This window comes from Phycodurus eques, chromosome 10 (assembly GCF_024500275.1).
Source record: "Phycodurus eques isolate BA_2022a chromosome 10, UOR_Pequ_1.1, whole genome shotgun sequence".
Taxonomy (NCBI): domain Eukaryota; kingdom Metazoa; phylum Chordata; class Actinopteri; order Syngnathiformes; family Syngnathidae; genus Phycodurus; species Phycodurus eques.
In genome coordinates, this window is record NC_084534.1 from 17,545,562 (window position 1) to 17,565,300 (window position 19,739).

General features: G+C 40.9%; 1 protein-coding gene across 2 annotated transcripts; it reads left to right on the plus strand.

The window, feature by feature from the left end:
- Positions 1-388: 388 nt before the first annotated feature.
- Positions 389-18,910, plus strand: LOC133408237 (sodium-dependent neutral amino acid transporter SLC6A17-like). Of its 2 annotated transcripts, XM_061686834.1 has the most exons (12): positions 390-539; positions 3,117-3,541; positions 5,891-6,048; positions 7,602-7,728; positions 9,425-9,606; positions 9,683-9,793; positions 10,505-10,746; positions 11,517-11,709; positions 11,787-11,979; positions 14,024-14,183; positions 14,288-14,450; positions 15,806-18,910. In XM_061686834.1, exons 2-12 carry the CDS (start codon positions 3,259-3,261, stop codon positions 16,202-16,204), a joined length of 2,211 nt encoding a protein of 736 aa, XP_061542818.1. In that variant the 5' UTR covers positions 390-539; positions 3,117-3,258; the 3' UTR covers positions 16,205-18,910. The 2 variants fall into 2 exon arrangements, with proteins under 2 accessions (XP_061542819.1, XP_061542818.1); XM_061686835.1 differs by lacking the exon at positions 15,806-18,910 and having other exon boundaries at positions 389-539; positions 14,024-14,208; positions 14,288-14,352.
- The last annotated feature ends 829 nt before the right edge of the window (positions 18,911-19,739 follow it).

A 19,739-nucleotide genomic window follows, 5' to 3' on the forward strand; every position in this document is an offset into this window, starting at 1 on the left:
AGAAAGTAAAATAATATATTTATTATATATGGTAAAATAATAAACTTGCTGTATTGAATTGGGATTTTTGTGATTCCACTCTAAAGCATCATGTCAGAATCTCACATGCTCATTTTCACCAACAAAAACAGATCATATCACATATAACAAAAGCTGTGTGACTCCATCACGTCCTCAAGTAGCAGTGACCTTGACATCCCCCTCTACCTCCCCTCCCCCATTCACACGCTTGGCATCGAACGGTCCCCATCTGACCACAAATTAACAGCCGGTGATCGTTTGTCATTTGCGTGGACAATGAGCGTAAGATGCGTGCGTCACGGTGCAGCTCTGTCCCACCCTGCGTGATGCTGCATCCCACCCCAACCCCAAGACCCATCCTCATCCTCATCCCCTCCCCTCCCCTCCCTTCTCCTCTCGTCAGTCATCCACCTGCCCCATTCAGGCACACACACGGTGGATGTGCTACCAACGCTCCTCTCTTTCGCCAGTTTAATACAGATACGTGGATATTTCCGACCTCTGCAAAAAGACTAACGGTAAGCCATAATGTGTCTTTTTACTCATCATTCTCAGCACAATCATCACAAACTTAAAAGTCATTTCCTGATGGATTACATAAAAGTTGAATTTAATCTTTAAGATTTGAACAAATGTTTGTTTTTATTTAATGTATGTTTTCTAAAGGTAAAGTAAGGGTTGTGTTTTTTTTGTGTAGTTTTGATTGTGATGAGTCAGTTACTGTCGATGCTGGTTTACTGGGTGCAGCACAGTCACTGGAGTTTATAGTCGGTTTAAAATGGGTTTTATTTATTTGAAAAATTAATTTAATCTGCAATCTTTAAATGATTGGATCCAAGCCAAGAGGCAACACCTCTGGGTGATATATTTTATTGAAATTCAATTAAAAGCCACTTTTCAGGGTGGATGCTTTCAGCAGAATATGTAGTTTTTATTCAAATGTGTGGTTTCTTCCCATCGACACCTTTTAAATGAGTGTATACGTGTGTGCCTCTGACCTTGGTGGAGCTAGAACGTAGCCAGAATGAGAAGTGAATTATTAATGAGGGACTATTGATTTCTATGACAAGTGTCACTGTCTTGTGTCGTTGTTTAAAAAAAATGCTTGAAACTCTTCCCAAATCATAGAATATCACATAAAAACTGCTGGCTGTTGCACTCTTTGCATATTGTCCTATATGAGTCCACATCTGTTACAGGGGAACCTTCAAGGTCGAAAACAGTCTGTTGGGGCATGTTTGTTCACCTCAGATTTTTTTCATGTATAAAAAAATACATTTTCACAAATAGAATAATGGAATGATTTGTTCCTGCAATGCATTTGAAAGCAATTTTTGAGGAATTTTTTTTTTAACATACAAGCGTAACAAATAAGTTACCAGTAATAAAACAAAATCCCTCACTCTTTAATGATGCGTGACGCAGGTGGCGGATTTTAGGAAGTGGAGCTGAGCCTTGCTGATGGTGAGTCAACTTCATGCATCGTGCTTATCAACTGCCAAACAAGTATGAAAAGTAGTCAAGGGCTGTACATTGAAACAATATATAGTAAAACTAAAGTTCCTATAATAACTACTAACCCGTTGGTGGCACATAACATGAATGTGCAGACGGACATTACTGCATGTGCCTGGGAGGTGAGTCTCTTCAAACTATATATAGCTAGATAGATATATGGATAGATAGATAGATTATTATTATTATAACACAAATGGTGGAACAACACATGTAGACAGACAATATAACAATACTCACAGGTATATATTCTTTATCCTTTGCAGGGAAGAAAAAAAACTACCAATATTACTGCGCCCGACTGAATCAGTTGTGAAACCTTTCTTAGTGTGTCTGTACTATACTGGCCCCTGGTAGGGAAGGCGCGCATCCCGGAATGAGCAGCACAATATCCAAGCAAAAACTGTTTAAATCTTTCAATTCTAATTAATTATGTAATTTCTGTATGTTTTTATTGAGTACTGTTCAGACCATCAGTTTGGGGGTCATCATGTGGATTATTGGATGGCAGAGTTGGTTTCATCTGGGTTGTCTCATCCTGTGTCTCGTGTGCTGTAGTGCAGAACTGAATGACAAGTCAGAATGAAGGCCAGCCATCCATCCATCCATCCATCCATCCATCCATCCATCCATCCATCCATTTTCTACCGCTTATCCGAGGCCGGGTCGCGGGGGCAGTAGCTTTAGCAGGGACGCCCAGACTTCCCTCTCCCCAGCCACTTCATGGCATTACAGTTAATGCATGTCGGATTACGCAGATTTGTGAATGGCTGTGGATTATTACATCATAGGCTCATGTTGACATGCAGATGAGTCATGCATGCAGATGTTGAGCGATGATGGGGGAAAAAAAGAACACCAATATTAAAACTGAGGTAAGAATTGCATGTCAAAGAAGCATGAAAGGGCTTATATTTTGTGATGAAATTGAACTTTTAGGATGGATACGATGATGGTGAGAAAGTGCATCATTTCCTGTATCCAGAAATGGACTTTGGGGGTGGGGTTTTGTGAATAAGCGAGAAAATTAAGAAAGGCTTGTGATGTGGATTTGCCGGACACGTGACGGCTGCTCCCAAAGCGTCATGTTCCTGGCCTCCATTAGTTTGGGATGAGGCAGCAACGTATCTCCGTGATAGAGGGCTGGGTGACCAAGGAGGTATGTCTCTACCGGGCTTCAGGGGATTAGGGGATTTACAGGGTTGGGAGAGGGGGAGCTTCACAAAAGTTAATCTTACAGAAAAGAGAAATTAAATTTGTAATTTGCACGATTGGGAATTTTTGCCAGCACCATGAAATGCAGTGTGTGTTGCTGTTTGTTTAGCACATACATTTGAAATGTACTGTATGTCAAAACAAAGCCTACAAAAGGTCTTATTCATGATGACATGCTTGGGTATTTCATAAAGGATAGAAGCGACTTTTTAAAGTGTTATTTATGGATTGCGAACAGGAAAAGGAACTTTTAAAGTACTCTTGATCAAATGGATCACTGTCTTTTGCTGACAGCATCAATATTCATCCATTCCTTTGTTTTATTGCTCTTGTCCTCATTAGAGCTGTTTTTTTTTCAAATGCAGGACTGAGGGCGAAACAAAGAACAAAAGCAGCTGTCAATCTTCACCATCTCCTCTCTAAAAGCTCTTTAAGGCATCACTTCTTCCACTTCCCATCAGTCTCCAGCTCCCCCCCGACTCCCCTTCCTCACCCCCGGCCTCCCCGATGCCTAAAAACAGCAAGGTGACGCAGCGCGAGCAAAGCCATGAGCACGTCACAGAGTCTGTGGCTGACCTGCTCGCGCACGAGGAGTCGCTGGACTACAAGAACAGCTCGCTGAACGTCGGCGCCGTGGCCGGAAAGAAAGCACCGCAGATAGAGGTGCCGGAAAGCGACGGACGCCCGGCCTGGAACAGCAAGCTGCAGTACATCCTGGCGCAGGTGGGCTTCTCTGTGGGCCTGGGGAATGTGTGGCGTTTCCCCTACCTGTGCCAAAAGAATGGAGGAGGTGAGTCGGGTCGTGTATTTTGTGACTCCCATGTTTCTCTTAAGATATAAAATACAGTAATCCCCCATCGATCCATTTGGGTCCATCTGTTTGTGATGTTTAACAAGAAGGAGCTCGGAGTGAAGATGGACACTGCTGCGTTAGCTTTCCGTGCTAGTGGATTGCAATTGAACTTAGAACTGTACACTGACATGGCCACAACATGAAGCACCCCAGCACAATGTAATGATTTTAAATCCTAAATTTCGCCTTGACAAAAGTTAATACAGTAAGCCCTCCCATATTTGTGGTCACTATTCCCAAATTCACCAATGCATTGTTTTCTGTGGGACCTATGCCTCACCTATATGTGTTTTTGCACTCTTTTTATAAAGCTTAAGACAGCGATTATCAAAGTATGGTACCACTAGTGCTACGGGGTCTCCCTGTAGTGGTATTCAAAAGAATCACTGCTTAAATACAGTTGAGTTGGATTTACCTTTTAGGATTAAAAGTTCAATCATTTTATGGGATAAATTGATGTAATAAATACAAGAAAATAGCAAATGTAGAGTATTTTGATTCAACTATATTAGAGAAAAAGTTAAATTAAAGCAGTTACTCGCAGAGCACATATCGTCATTCCTTGCCATATTGCGGTTCTCTTTCGGTAGTTTCACTGTATAGCGGATTTTTAAACCATATCTAATTTTATATTGGGATTTTTCGCTCTTTGTAATTTGTGATTTTGTGTGGCAGACTTACGTAGCAATAACCACAAGCCAGGAGGAAAGAGTGTGCAAAAGATAGAGCATGTGTAAGAGGCAGCACTATCTTGAGTCAACATTACACTCCGATTTGTTGACTTTTAAAGCGACACACATTCAGAGTCACAGATACTAGAGTGTAGAACATGTGGATGGCAACCCCAAATGGACAAAAATAATATCTGCACTTCACATGCATATTTTGTATTGGTAATATGTATAAAGCTTTAAAACATATATAATTAATCAAATATATGGTTGCTACTTTGCAGATTTTTGTCTATCAGGGGGGGGGGTTCTGGAATGTAACCCCAGCAATAAACGAGGGACTACTGTATAGACGGACAAGCATTTTCACTCACATTCACACCTATGGACAATTTAGGGTCTTCATGAATCTCAGACGTATGTTTTGGGAATGTGAGAGGAAGCCGGAGTACCCAGAGAAAACTTACGAAACAACATGCAAATGGAACACAGGAAGGGCTGAGCCCAGATTTGAACCCTTAACGTCAGAACTCCGAGGCAGATGTGCTAACCACTAGGTCACCATGTTTGACTAGAATTTTTTTTTTCTATAACATTTTGTTTTGGTAGCTCTACCTTTTTCTTTTGGTGACATTCTGTTGCCACTGGGCTGTAAGTTTTCATGTTAAATAAAGTACTGTATCTGTTTTTTCGATCCGCACCAAAATGTCTTGATTCTCTCCTTCAAAGCCTTCCAGTCAATTGTTTCGTGTCGAAAAAAAAAAATGTGGCTAAATTTAACTGCACTATTGATTAGACTCGTGGCAGGGCACCCTGTGTGAAGCGAGATTTAGCAAAAGAGAAGAACATAATCAATATGAAGATAATTGTATACTGGGATGCATGAAACATCTTCCATTCTCCACTCATGTTTATACCTTCTCTCCATCCATTCTTCCCCCTCTTCCCTCATCCACCTTTCTTCTCTCCATTCTTTCACCTCCTCTCCATCCTTTCTTTCTTCTCATCTCCACTTATCTTTAAATCCTGTCTCCTCTCAGCTATCCTTTCATCTCATATCCATCCATCCTTTCACCTCCTCTCCATTCATCCTTTATCCTCTCCATCTATCATTCCATCTCTTCTCATCCTTCTTTTAATCTCCCCTCCACTCATTCTTTCCCGCCTCTCAACTCACCCATCCTTTCACCTCCCCTCCATCCATTTCATCTCCTCTCCATCTGGTCACCTTCTCTCATCTCAATCCTTTCACTTCCTCTCTGTCTTTATTTGACCTCCCTTCTGTTCACCCTTTCATTTACTTTACTTTACTTTACTCAATCCACCCACTTCATGTGTGCATACAGTTGCTATTATTGATGCAGTTCATGTTTGGTAGCTATAAATCGCTATATCCCAGATGTTGACTCAATTTTTGCACATCCTGATTATATCCCGGAGGATTAAGCAGCAAAGGGACAAATTTAGATGGAGATTGAAACATTAATTGAGAAGGAGTTTGGTAAATATATTTGACTTTAAAAAGACGCTGTTCCTGCCAAGATCATCTGCAAATCTGCTTGATTACGCTGTGTGTCTTATTCCCTGTAAATCAACAAGCCTCTCTATTTTTCAGGCGCTTACCTCGTCCCTTACTTCATTCTCCTGCTTGTCATCGGCATCCCGCTCTTCTTCCTGGAGCTGGCTGTGGGTCAGAAGATCCGACGCGGGAGTATTGGAGTGTGGAACTACGTCTGCCCACGTCTGGGCGGGATTGGGATGTCGAGTTTGATGGTACTACAACTACAGCCATCCATCTTTTTATTTTCTTCATAAGGGTCGCGGGTAACTGGAGCTTAACCCACCTGACTTTGGGGAGAGAGTTGGGGTACACCCCTGACAGGTTGCCAGTCAGTCACAGGTCACAAATAGACAAAGAAACATCCACACTCACATTCACAGCTATGAGAATTTAGAAGACAATTTAGAGCACAGGTGTCAAATTCATCCAGCCTGCCACATAACATTATGTGGCCCACTGAAGCAAATAAAGTGTCTACTTTCTTTTCATTTTGGTAATTTAAGTAGTTTTCTTTTTAATTTTTCACTAAATCCCTTCTTAATATAACCTAAACAATAGTTACAGTATATACTTAAATATTTGCTTGCCACAATTTTCTATTTTTCTATTATTACACTATTTTTCTTAATACATGACAATTAATTAAAATGTGACAATTGTGTATATGGAATAATATGACGATATACTGTATTTACAGTGGTGCCTTGAGAAAAGAGTGACCAGACGTTTTCGAGATACGAGCTGTCATTCAGACAATTTTTTGCTTAGAAAAGTCCTTTTTGCTTAATGCTAACAAACAATGCAAAATGCCACTGGCATGCTAATGGGTAACATCGATACTTGGTTGGTTAGTTTTTAGAAGCAACAGATATTTGAACACAAACAGTGGAGCAACACATGTAGACAGATAATATAATAATACTCACTGGTATGTATTCTTTATCATCTACAAAAAAATTATAAACAAAGCAACTTACTGAATCACTTACAGTAGTAGAAGAATAATTACTATTTTTCATTTGTGTCTGCATGACTGTATCATACTGCCTCACGGTGACCAATGTGGGCACACCTGAAGGAGCAGCACAATAAATTGGATTGCTGCATTAAGTCATGGTGTACAAGCTGTTCGCTTCTTTACATTGTATTTCATTATGTTATTACAATATCATAGCGTGCTACATTCCTTAAAAAAATTTTTTTGGGGTGGGAGGGTGGAACAGATTAAAGGTCAGTTAAAAATGTTCTTGATAACTCTAGAACCCCTTTTCAAATCACATCTGACATTTCAAAGGGATTATATAGCAGATATACAGCAGTTAAATTGATAAATATTTACAAAATTTCCATTCATTTTAATTGGGAAAGATGATTTCAGATAGTGTTGAGTTTCGAGCATGGTCATGGAACAAATTAAACTTTTATCTCAAGGCACCACTGTATTATAGTCTAAAATGCTTCACAAGCAAGCAAGTATGTATGCAGGTAGAAGTTAGTCCATCACAGCAACAACCTGCCTCCCCCTCCTGAGTACATGGGAGGTATTGACATGTTTGACAGTGAAAGGGATCCTTTCTGTCGAGTCGCACAGCTGGCGTAGATGGATAGCTAAAAATATCTCTGAGAGTATCGGAGTTGAAAAGAGAGCACTTTAATTATTCACGCCTCCCTCCAACTCGATGTAGCCTCTTGCACGACTGGCGGCAGCATGAGCATCATTGTGCCTCCATCGGTGCTTATAATGTCTGTCTTTCTGTCCATCTAGGTGTGTGGCTTTGTGGGGCTCTACTATAATGTGATTATAGGTTGGAGCATCTTCTACTTCTTCCAGTCCTTCCAGTATCCTCTGCCATGGAGCGACTGTCCTATTAGGAAGAATGGGACGCTTGCCAGTGAGTACACAACAGCCATGTATCCATTTTCTATACCACTTATCCTGTTCAGGAATGCGTGGAAACTGGAACCTATCACAGCTGACTTCGGGGAAGAGGCTGGGTAACACCCTGGACTGGTCGTCTACCAAGCACATATACACAAATCAACATTCTCACTCACGTTCCCACCCAAAGACAATTTAGAGTCTTTGATGTGTTTTATGAGTTTTGAAATGTTCCCACAGTCCAAAATCATGCAAGAATACCCAGGGAATAAAAACATGCAAACTCCATCTAGGAAGGAGCCCGGATTCAAACCCCCAACCTCATAACTGTGAGGCCAATGTGCAAACCATTCGCCCACTCATGCCATAAAACAAATTAAATAAAACATTTTGAAAATCTATTGTAATTTATAGCTAGGCCTATCTTTGCCTACATTTTAAAACAGTTATATCCTGCAATGAAAAAAATAACTAAATAAATAAAAATAAATACATAAATAAATAAATAAACGATGAACAAGTGATTCATCCTCATTGAACCACGACCCAATATTGCAGGGGTGTCAAACAAATTTTTGTGGTGGGCCGCACTGTAGTTATGGCTTCGCTCGCAGGGCTGTTACGACTGTGAACCCATATAAATTATCGCCTCATATAATTACATATAGACAAGAAATTGATGGATAACAAGTTTTAAAATCAGAAGCCAATAAAAAAATGTTTGTTCAACTATTATTAACTATTTTAAAATGGGGATTGTAACATAAAATGCTTTCAAAGTTATACAAGTGAAAACAATTTGCAATTTTGGTATTTTCAGAAGAAACATGAAGTCGACACATTATTTGCTTTCGCGGGCCACATAAAATGATGTGTCGGACCAGATCTGGCCCCCGGGCCACCAGTTTGACAGAGGCAATATTGATTAGATACAAACCATGTCTATTTTTATTTTTTATTTCATTTCTGATACTTTACAATACAATACGTGTTGTATTAATTTGATTGATTACACTGTATTTTTTAATTGTTTATTGTTTATTTCAACAATGTAAATAGTAAAACTATTTTACATACACATTTTACATGTTAGATTTACTTGATTAAATAATTGTTATAAATAAATAAATTGTAAATAAGAAAAAAAACAAAAACAAGAATGATTGTCATTTTATTTTCAAAAATCATTTTGGGGATACATACAGTGGTGCCTTGAGATACGAGTCTATGATTGCCTGTGGTGGCCAAGGCGGGCACAAAAGAGGGAGCAGCACAATGAATTGGATTGCGACATTAAATCATGGTGCATAAACTGTTTAATTCTTTAAAAATTGTATTTAATTGAATCTTTTTACTTTCTTTTATAAAGTACAATATTATAGAGTGCTGTTTTTCCTCAAAAAACAAACTTGTTTTGGGGGGCCTGGAACAGATTAATGGCATTTCCATTCATTTCAATGAGGACAGATCATTTGGAATATGAGTGTTTTGAGTTACAAGTGTGGTCACGGTACAAATTAAACTCGTACCTCAAGGCCTCAACTCGTACCTCAAGGCACAACTGCATTGTAACGTGTTTTTTGACCACCAAAGTTTGTCCACCCTGCATTAGATGGTGCAGGTTTTATCTAGTATTACAGCCAGTGAGAGCCTGTCTGTCTTGCCAAGTATTTGTTTTCATCAGTCTTTGTCCCTCCCATAATGTACAGTTGTGGAACCAGAGTGCGAGAAGAGTTCGGCCACCACTTACTTCTGGTACCGCCAGACCCTGAACACGACCAGCACCATCGCAGAGAGTGGCGGTCTCAACGTGAAAATGACTTTATCTCTGCTGGCCGCCTGGATCATCGTCTGCCTTGCCGTCATTAGAGGGATCGCCTCTTCTGGGAAAGTATGACAAAGCAGAAGACGTGAGGGACGGCATTGAGCTGCTACAACATACTGTTTGTGTTCATTTTGCCTCACAGGTGATGTACTTCAGCTCCCTTTTCCCCTACGTGGTTCTCTTCTGCTTCCTGGTCAGAGGGTTGATGCTGAAGGGATCCGTGGATGGCATTGCTCACATGTTCACTCCAAAGGTGAGCCCAGCAGAACTACTGTGTGTGTGCGTTTACATGTATATATATAAAAATGGCACATAGCTCCAAAATAAACATTTTCTCCGACGTACGCCAAAACGAAAATCAAACACCCCAAAACCTCTCACTCAAACTCACAAAAACTCACTGACATCCAAAAAACTCTCATACACAAGTCTCCTTCACCAAAAAACTTACATTCGTAACATCCAAACACAGCTCAAACCCAAAAACTGTCACATTTACCAAAAACCTCTCACATACACCAAAAAAAAAATCTCACGATTACAAAATTCCCTCCCCCAAAAACTCACACACCAAAAAAACTCTCATAAAAAAAATCACTTGCACAGAAATCCTCATACTAAAAGAACTCACAAGAAAACTTGAACTGAAAACACTCACTCACACCAAAAAACAACTCGCTCTCACACAAAGAATCCTCATACAAAAAAAAATATATCTCAGTCACCAGAAGAACTCACTCGCACGAAAAAAACTGTCACTTAACAGAAAACCTCACTCACCCCACAAAAACTCCCACTTTCACCCAAAAAAATTGAGAAAAAGGCGATAGGTAAATGTGAATTTGTGCAAGGTAAATTTTGGTCTTTTAAGTATATAGAACCACCGGTACTTTAATCTCTGGTTCCCTTGCCTTTTTACATTTTTAAACTGACAAATGCTTATTCATATTGTTGCATCTCCTAGCTGGAGAAGATGCTGGAGCCCCAGGTGTGGAGAGAGGCGGCCACCCAGGTGTTCTTTGCACTGGGTCTGGGCTTCGGAGGAGTCATCGCATTCTCTAGCTACAACAAGATAGACAACAACTGCCACTTTGACGCTGTGCTCGTCTCCTTCATCAACTTCCTCACATCCATCCTGGCGACACTAGTGGTGTTCGCCGTACTGGGCTTCAAGGCCAACATCATGAACGAGAAGTGTGTCGTAGAGTACGTTCCTGAACCTTTTTCTTTCTCCTTTAGACAGTCATGTATGTGTGGTCACTTCCACGGGCCACAATATTCGGTACACCTGCACAAGCAATACAACAGCAAAATCCTGTAGCTGGTAGTATTACACTTTACAAGTGACTATTGTTGTGATATCATGCCTTTTATTTTGCTTCCAGAGAAACATGGGAGTCACAGTCTTATAATATGACTAATATTGACAAAACAGAAATAACTAATACATACCGCTCTGGTTAGCACATCTGCCTCACAGTTCTGAGGAGCAATGTCTGTTGTTTAAAGGGTTATTACACCGCAAAATCGATGCTATCCGTTTGCTTGTCTATGATGTTTCCCAGTACATTAAGCTAGCGGACCTTACGGCAAAGTTATGTGGTTGTTTTGTGGAAGTCTTTTTGTTTTATTTTTAGTCAGACAGTAAACTTCAACTGGCAGTAGCAGTCAGTGTTGCTTAGTGAGTTGAGTTCACTGCCACCATACAGCGCTCGCATCTGAAATCTTTGCTCGCAAATAAAAATTTTAAAAAAAAAATGACCAAATGACAGCTCATATCGTGAAAAAAAATCTTAAATCGGGTCACTCGTATCTCAAGGCACCACTACAGTTTCCATATTCTAGCTACAAAATAAGGAACAACTCAGAAATTAGGCAGTGTGCTGTACATTGTGGCCTGGTAAGTGTACAAGGCTCCAGGGGTTATCATATTTTGATATATCTTTTCAATTTGTGTACCATTTTTGTCGATACAGCAACGCTGAGAAGATTGTGGGATACCTCAACTCAAATGTGCTGAGTCATGATCTGATCCCCCCGCACGTCAACTTCTCTCACCTCACCACCCCCGACTACGCCGAGATGTATCAAGTCATCAAGACAGTGAAAGAGGGCAGTTTCTCCCAGCTGGGTCTGGATCCTTGCATCCTGGAGGATGAGCTCAACAAAGTGAGCCAGCACTGGCCCGTATGTGCTTCCGCAGCAGGTTCTGTCCTTGACTCATTCTCTTGACTGTATATGTGCAGGCTGTTCAAGGCACCGGTTTGGCTTTCATCGCTTTCACAGAAGCCATGACACATTTCCCCGCTTCGCCGTTCTGGTCCGTCATGTTCTTCTTCATGCTCATCAACCTCGGACTGGGCAGCATGATCGGCACCATGACTGGCATCACCACGCCTGTCCTCGACACCTACAAGGTGCAGAAGGAGCTTTTCACAGGTAAACAAGTAATTTATCTGTTGAATAAGTAATTTATTTGTTGAATATACAGAGGTATTTTCAGGGACCAGTGACCCGACTTCAACTTTCGAGACACGAGAAGTCATTCAGCCAATTTTTTTGCTTTGACTTGCTCCGTCGAAAATTTGAGACACGACTGCTGTATGGTGGCAGTGAACTCCCATCCATCCATCCATTTTCGACCGCTTATCCGAGGTCGGGTCGTGGGGGCAGTAGTTTCTGCAGGGACGCCCAGACTTCTCTCTCCTCAGCCACTTCATCCAGCTCTTCCGGGAGGATCCCAAGGCTTTCCAAGGCCAGCCGAGAGACGTAGTCTCTCCAGCGTGTCCTGGGTCGTCCCCGGGGTCTCCTTCCGGTGGGACGTACCCAGGACACCTCACCAGGGAGACGTTCGGGAGGCATCCGAATCAGATGCCCCAGCCACCTCATCTGGCTCCTCTCAATGTGGAGGAGCAGCGGCTCTACTCTGAGCTCCTTCCGGATGACCGAGCTTCACACCCTATCTCTAAGGGAGAGCCCGGACACCGTGCGGAGGAAACTCATTTCGGCCGCTTGTATTCGGGATCCTGTTCTTTCGGTCACGACACACAGCTCGTGACCATAGGTGAGGGTAGGAACGTAGATCGACTGGTAAATTAAGAGCTTCGCTTTTCGGCTTAGCTCCTTCCTTACCACAAGGGACCGATACAAAGTCTGCATCACTGGAGACGCTTCACCGATCCGCCTGTCGATCTCCCGTTCCGTTCTTCCCTCACTCGTGAACAAGACCCCAAGATACTTGAACTCCGCCACTCGGGGCAGGAACTCATCCCCGACCTGGAGAGGGCACGCCACCCATTTCTGACTGAGGACCATGGTCTCAGATTTGGAGGTGCTGATTCTCATCCTAGCCGCTTCACACTCGGCTGTGAGTGAGAGTTGAAGATCACGGCTTGATGAAACCAACAGAACCATATCAGTGAACTCATCTCAACTAATTTCACAGTGAGCAGCAGTTGTGAAGCTAGTAAACAATTCTTCAAAAAGAGGCTTCAAGCTGTTTAATGTCACATCTGGTTAAATTTTACCATCAAACTAAACTAAACATTTTGTGCTAAAAGAAAAAAAAAGAAAAAATACACACATAACTTTGCCTTTAAGTTCGGTAGCCTAATGCTAACACATAATGGGAAAGACCATAGCTAGGATGATGAATAACATCTCAACAGCGGTGTTATAATGCTTTATGTAACAGATATTTGAACGCCAATAAACAATAATGCAACAAATTCCTAAGACAATACAACAACACTCACAGGCATATATTCTTTATCCTCTGTGAAGAATGACTATTATTACTACAGCTTACTAAGGAGCTGAGATGTCTGTATTATACTACCTCCAGGTAGCCAAGGCGTGCACCACAGAAGGCACAGGACAATGTCTATTGAATTGAAGCCAAAAAATTGTGGCAAAATGTTTGTCATTACATTGTACTTATTTATGTCCTTACCATATGGTTTTATGAAGTCCCAGAGATTGACTGGCATCCAGTGCAGGGTTTATTCCACCTCTCGTCCAAAAGTCAAGTGAAATCTGCTTAAGCCGAGCTGTGACGCTAATGAGAACAAACGCTATATAAAATGGATGGATGGCAGGTGTTGCTGTACCTCTCCAACTCTGTAGGTGACGTTACTCCGTAAGCGAGTGCCGACTAAGACACAAAAGCTTTTTTTTCCCCAAATAAAAGCCTAATTTACACCATCCAGATTTTCACCACGTATTTCTTGTCAAAAGAAAAACAAAACACAAAAATCTACATAATTTTCACATAAAAATTTTCACATAAAAATTATGTGCCACAAAAGCACAGAAAAAACTGCAACTACAATATAAAATCAAAATGGAACATCATTCCTTTGTAAAGACAGAATTTTTGATACAGCTCGTGTATTGACCTTGTGCAGCTGTGTCTAATGCTATGTCCAGTTAAGTGTCCACTAGTGTGTCCTTTCCGAACATTTCTTTCCCCCCACTTCTCCAGTGTGTTGCTGCATTGTGGCTTTCCTGTGCGGCCTGCTGTTTGTTCAGCGCTCAGGGAATTACTTTGTCACCATGTTTGACGACTATTCCGCCGGCCTGCCTCTTACTGTGGTGGTCATCCTGGAAAATATGTCGGTGGCTTGGATTTATGGCACTAAAAGGTACAACAACTGCAGATGAGTGTAGGTAGGTGAGTGGGTCATTGTTTACAGAGGCAGGATCCTGCATATATTGTTTAATATTTCTGCTCCTCTGTTGCCGACAGATTCATGCAAGATTTGGAGGACATGTTGGGTTTCCGGCCTAATGTGATCTACTTTTACTTGTGGAAGTACGTCTCCCCAATCTGCCTAATCGTGCTCATCTCGGCTTCTGTCATAGAGCTGGCTATCAGCCCACCTGGATACAACGCATGGGTGCAAGAACTGGTCAGCCTGTTTTCAAGTCTTTTTCTACCTATTGTTATATAGTCATTACAGTATATACACTAGTACAATCAGTTATTGGATTTGTACAACTAAATTGTCATTTTATCATTTCAAGGGGAGGGGGGGGGGGAATATAAACAACTGCGATAGACAAATCTCATAAATCTCTCATAAATGGGATGTGGCTGTGTTAAAAAATAACCAATCGCATCCACACTCATGTTAAAAGTGAGTCAGCACTCTCTTGTCACCATTTAAAGTGCCTCTGATTAACCCAAAATAAATTTCATCATTTCCAGTAGTCAAAATATTTCAAACACAAATAGGGAAATGTGTTATGGTCCAATGAAACCAAGGTGGAACTTTTTGGCCATAATTCTAAAGAGTATGTTTGGCACAAACAAAACATTGCTCATCACCAAAAGAACACCATACCTACAGTGAAGCATGGTGGTGGCGGTATCATGTTTTGGGGCTGTTTTTCGTCTTCAGGCTTCTGCTAAAAAACAAAAACAAAAAATGTCAGGAAAAGGCTACTAGAACACTTGAAAATTATTGGGGGTTAATCAGAGGCACTTTAAATGGTGGCAGGTGTGTGCTAGCTCCCATTTAACATTAGTTTAAATGTGATTGGTTAATTCTGAACACATCCACAACACAGTTATAAGAGGGCGTGTACAGGGCACACTTGAGTTGTATAGGTTTTAGGTCAAATTAAAGTTGTTAAAGTTCTTAAATAAATTATTTTGTCTCATTTTTTTATATCACAAAAACATTGCAATTTAACAGGGGTGTATAGACTTTTTATAGCGACTGTAGGTAGGTAGGTTGGAGGGAGGCTTGGTTTGAGGTGAGGTTCTTGCAGAGCTAGGATGGGTAGGTAGGGGAGTAGATAGGTGCTCAGGTAACTAGGTGGTTCGGTAATTGGGTGAATAGGTAGAAGGTAAGTTGGTTGATTGGTAGGTGGCTGGGTTTGAGGTACAGCGAGGTAGGAGGGTAGGGAGATGATTTGGCAAATAGTTGGGTCAGTTAGGTAGGTGGTTAGGTAGGTAGGTGATTAGGTAAGTGGGTAGGTAGATAGGCCGGTAGGTGGGTTGGTGATTGGGCTGTACATGTGGTAGTTTGGTAGGTGGGTACATAGTAGGGTAGATAGTTGCTCGGTAGGTTGGGAGGCAGGTCAGATGTAAGTAGGTAGGTCAAAAGATGCCTTGGTTTGAGGTAGGTTTGAGGCAGAGCTACGTATGAACTGCAGGTAGGGCTCTTTCTTAACTATTCTCAGCTTTTACTAGAATGGAAATATCTAAATTGTGATTCTTCTAAGTCGCACGTAGTGACTCAACCCTGTGTGTGTTTAGGCTCAGGAGCGCTTCCAGAGCTACCCCACGTGGGCATTAGTCATGTGCTTTGCGCTCATTGTGGTGGCCATGCTTCCTCTCCCCATCGTCTTCATCGCCCGTCACTTCAACCTGATGTCAGACGGCTCCAACAAGCTGTCTGTCTCCTACCGTAAAAGTATGATGAAGGACATCTCCAACCTGGAGGAGCAAGACGAGTCCAGGTTCATCCTCCGTGCCAAACCCGGCGATGTGCCTGCGTCATTGGCGGCCCGCAAAGCCTACTTGGCTCCCAGTGGAAACAAACCCCTGGACCCAAACTCCTTGTCTCCTAAAAACTGCTATGGTACGGGCTATCAGAATGCCGCCATCAGCCCTACCACACCAACCACTTCTATAACACCTGAGTCTGACCTTTAATTCTATCATCCACCAGTCTAGTTTACCTTGACGAGGGGGCCAAGAATCCCCACCACTGCCCTCAAAAAAAAAAAAAAAAAAAAAGCATATTTACAAAGCTGCAAATCACTGAATTCATGCACTTAAGATAACATTTCCTTTGCCTTAGCACAAGGAACCTCAGAGTTTAATGACGCACCACTCACTACTACTAAGGCGAAGACCACCCAGATAAAGGCTGTCTTGACTTTGTGTTGTGCAACACAGACAAGGTTATCTAATGCAGTGATGTCCGTGTGTGCACACATGGCAGCGCCTCTGCACAAAAATAATACTTGTATATATTTGCAAAGGTCTTATTGTGTATCATAAACTACAGTACTGTCTGCTAATATTCACTGTATATCCTCAAATAGTGGCCGAGCAGAGTTTCCCAACCTTTATCGAGCCAAGGCACATATTTCACATTAGAAAAATCTCAAGTCACACCACAAAACAAAAATGTCACAAAAAGTACATATATGCTGAAGTAATGATGATCAATTTACGCACAAATTTACTGAGTTTGAAGTTTGGGCCTGTTGAGTTGAACACAAAGCTGTTGTTCTGTTATATGAAGATACTGTAATTGTACCTTCTGTCATCTAGTGAAAGAGCATTTAATTGCTCTGTCTGACACTATATGTCGCTGGCATAGACAGTAGTAAATAAATAATTTTTGGACCAATTAAAAGTCAAATTGGAACACTTTATCATCTCTTAAGGTACAAAGAATGTTTTTACTCAACTGTAGAGAGTGTGATGCATCTACAGGGAGGTCTTCAGTTTACGTCGCGTCCATACGATGTTTCTAGATTACAAATGGCACACAATGAACTTGTTTGCACAGCAGCATAAGAAAATGTCATGACACAGCACAAGAAGAAACAGTTAATACTACTTCATGTTTTACATTTGATTGTGTTATATTCATGTCTTAAAGTGTTATTCATTCATCTATTTACTGTAAATATGACTTGACTACCATGTTATCTGAGCTAGGTTAGTGTTAAGAGTTCCGAGATACATACAAATTAAATGGGGGACCCCTTGTATTGGGGGTAAGCTGTTTATAGGGGAGGTTTGTGAAAAATTCATGGCACTGGCATTTATTTGAGGTCCGGTGTTCATTTATTCAAGTGGAGTGTCTACTAAAGGAGAAGCCACTATTTTAGGATCTACGGTATTTCATTTCACTTCTGCGTCGAGTCTGTATATGGTTTATGTTCAAGGCGGAGGGATGGACCTACTGTAATACAATGAACAGTGCACACTAACAGTCATATCATCATCCATTACACTTCATCACAGCGGGAGTTTATTAATTCCATTTTATACACCAAAATTAGAGGCACACAGCAAAACACTTGAAACGTGAATGTTGAAATAGACTGTTCTTCAAAAGCACAAAAGTGTTTCCAATTAACTGTGCACTAGAATGCAGTAACGATTCTCTAAAAGCACCAATTTTCATTTTTAATTCAACTATGACACACAATATATTACTGAACCTAATCTCTGACCAGTGGTTGCAGCACTGTGTATACAGTACACGCACAATCAGTGCTCTGCTGACACACTAAGGCAGTTACCAAAGCACAAATTATATCCAAATGTTGTCTAAAAACTATTCAATACACACAAATTGCAGCACTTGAGTGACAATTCCAATCTGTTGTAAACGTATTACATTTGTCACCAAAAACGTCAAGTGTGAATGGTTAAATAAAGATGGCTGTTTGATTTCTGTACCCACTGCTAGTGCATCGTTGAAGATTGTACACTAGCACATCTTCTGTTACATATATCTTTATTTTCTTAACCCATAATATTCAAACCTGTGCTGTTATTAAAAGGATTATATTTATATTCCTGTATATTTACGGTATATGTAGATGTGATGAATAATATCTTCTAGATGATGTATATTTTCATCTTAATTGTACATTTAAAGACTATTTTTGAGTTTGTGTACATGATGTTGACTGGTGGAGGTGATGTTTGTCACACTCAGGCCTAACGTGACTTTTTCCATCTCGGAAAAAGATCCAAGGAAAGCAAAGATTGTATTTACTTGCACCATTCATTGTTTATCTTCCAGTGTGTGATTATAGTAAATATAGTCACACGGGGCACTTTTGTGTGGCTAAAAAAGTTCATTTTGCATCTAATTTTCTATAGATGTTCTCAGTGTGGAAAATAGAGATTGCAAAGTTCTGCAATAATGTAAATACTGACATTTAACAATTTTGTTCAAAATATTGATTTTATTCAGGTGACGTATCATTGTCTGATCAGTAAGTCTTTCATCATAGAATAATGAATGTTATGAATACACAATGAGATACAAACTTGTATGTTTTATGTTGTCCTCATAGAAGTCTGTGCAAAAGAAATAAAACTGCAAAATAAATGTGGCTACAGGGAAAACGTGATAGAAATTATCTGATACAATTTCAGCCAAATAGATATCCTTTTCTTGTTCTGGTTGCTGTGTGTGTGTTCGTGCACTTTATATAGATTCCCTCTCTCTGCAGGTTCTAGCTCAGCACATCTGTAGAGGGGAAATGTTCCCTGATAACTGTAATTTCATTCTCCAGTGATGATTGTATTAAAATGATCATTATTGTACAAAGACAGTATGGTTTCACAAAAAAGTTACTTCTAATAAATATCATACAAAGATTGTTTAAGGAACACTTAATGTTATGTTGGTTCACTTTATACTTTGATAGCTAGTTAGAGTCTGTACTTTTTACTACTTACTACTTAATTACTTGTCTTATTCCCTTATAAGTGAAGGCAATCGCTACCTGTTCAGTGGTGGAGAAACTTCTGCAGGTTTTGAGTCGAAGGCTTTCGTACACACAGCCATACCTCCTTTGAGATCTTTGGACAGAACCAGGCCTTCGTGGGCTGTGAAAATTTCCTTCCAGGGTGAGCGCATATTTATTTGTCAGAAGACATGAGAATGTCACTTGGTAAACAGATGAGGATGACAAACTGAAAGGAATTCCACTCTGGTTTGACAACTTGCAGTAAAAGCTCTATTGGCTCTGAGCTTCCTCCTAGACCTCAGAACCTCCAGAAGTAGCTGGTCAGATGACCTGATGCACCAGGTTGGAGGGTAGGGATGGAGCAGCTCAGAGAGGTAAGGTGGGGCGAGACCATTTATATATTTAAAAACAGATAAAAGAATCTTGAAAAGAATTCTACAATGTACAGGCAACCGGGGGAGGGAGGCCGGAATAGGAGTTATGTGCTTTCTCTTAAGTGCTCCAGTGAAAAGGTGAGCTGCAGCATTTTGTGCCAAATAGAGAGGTTGTGAATGAGTGGGTGAGCGACCAAGCGACTGACTAACAAAGAGCGAAAGTGATCAGTCACTCGGACTGAGGCATGTTTTCATAGTGCTATAAGGTACAGGTATGGAGGATTGCTATATAATGCAGTCATTAGTACAGTCAACAGCCAATCGCAGAGCACATACAGTGCCGTAAAAATGTTTTGGCCCCCTTCT

Coding starts and splice junctions, on each gene's coding strand:
- LOC133408237 (XM_061686834.1), top strand. CDS start 3,259: ATGCCTAAAAACAGCAAGGTGACGCAGCGCGAGCAAAGCCATGAGCAC. Junction 7,729..9,424: donor GAAGAATGGGACGCTTGCCA/GTGAGTACACAA, acceptor CATAATGTACAG/TTGTGGAACCAGAGTGCGAG. Junction 9,607..9,682: donor GGATCGCCTCTTCTGGGAAA/GTATGACAAAGC, acceptor TTTGCCTCACAG/GTGATGTACTTCAGCTCCCT.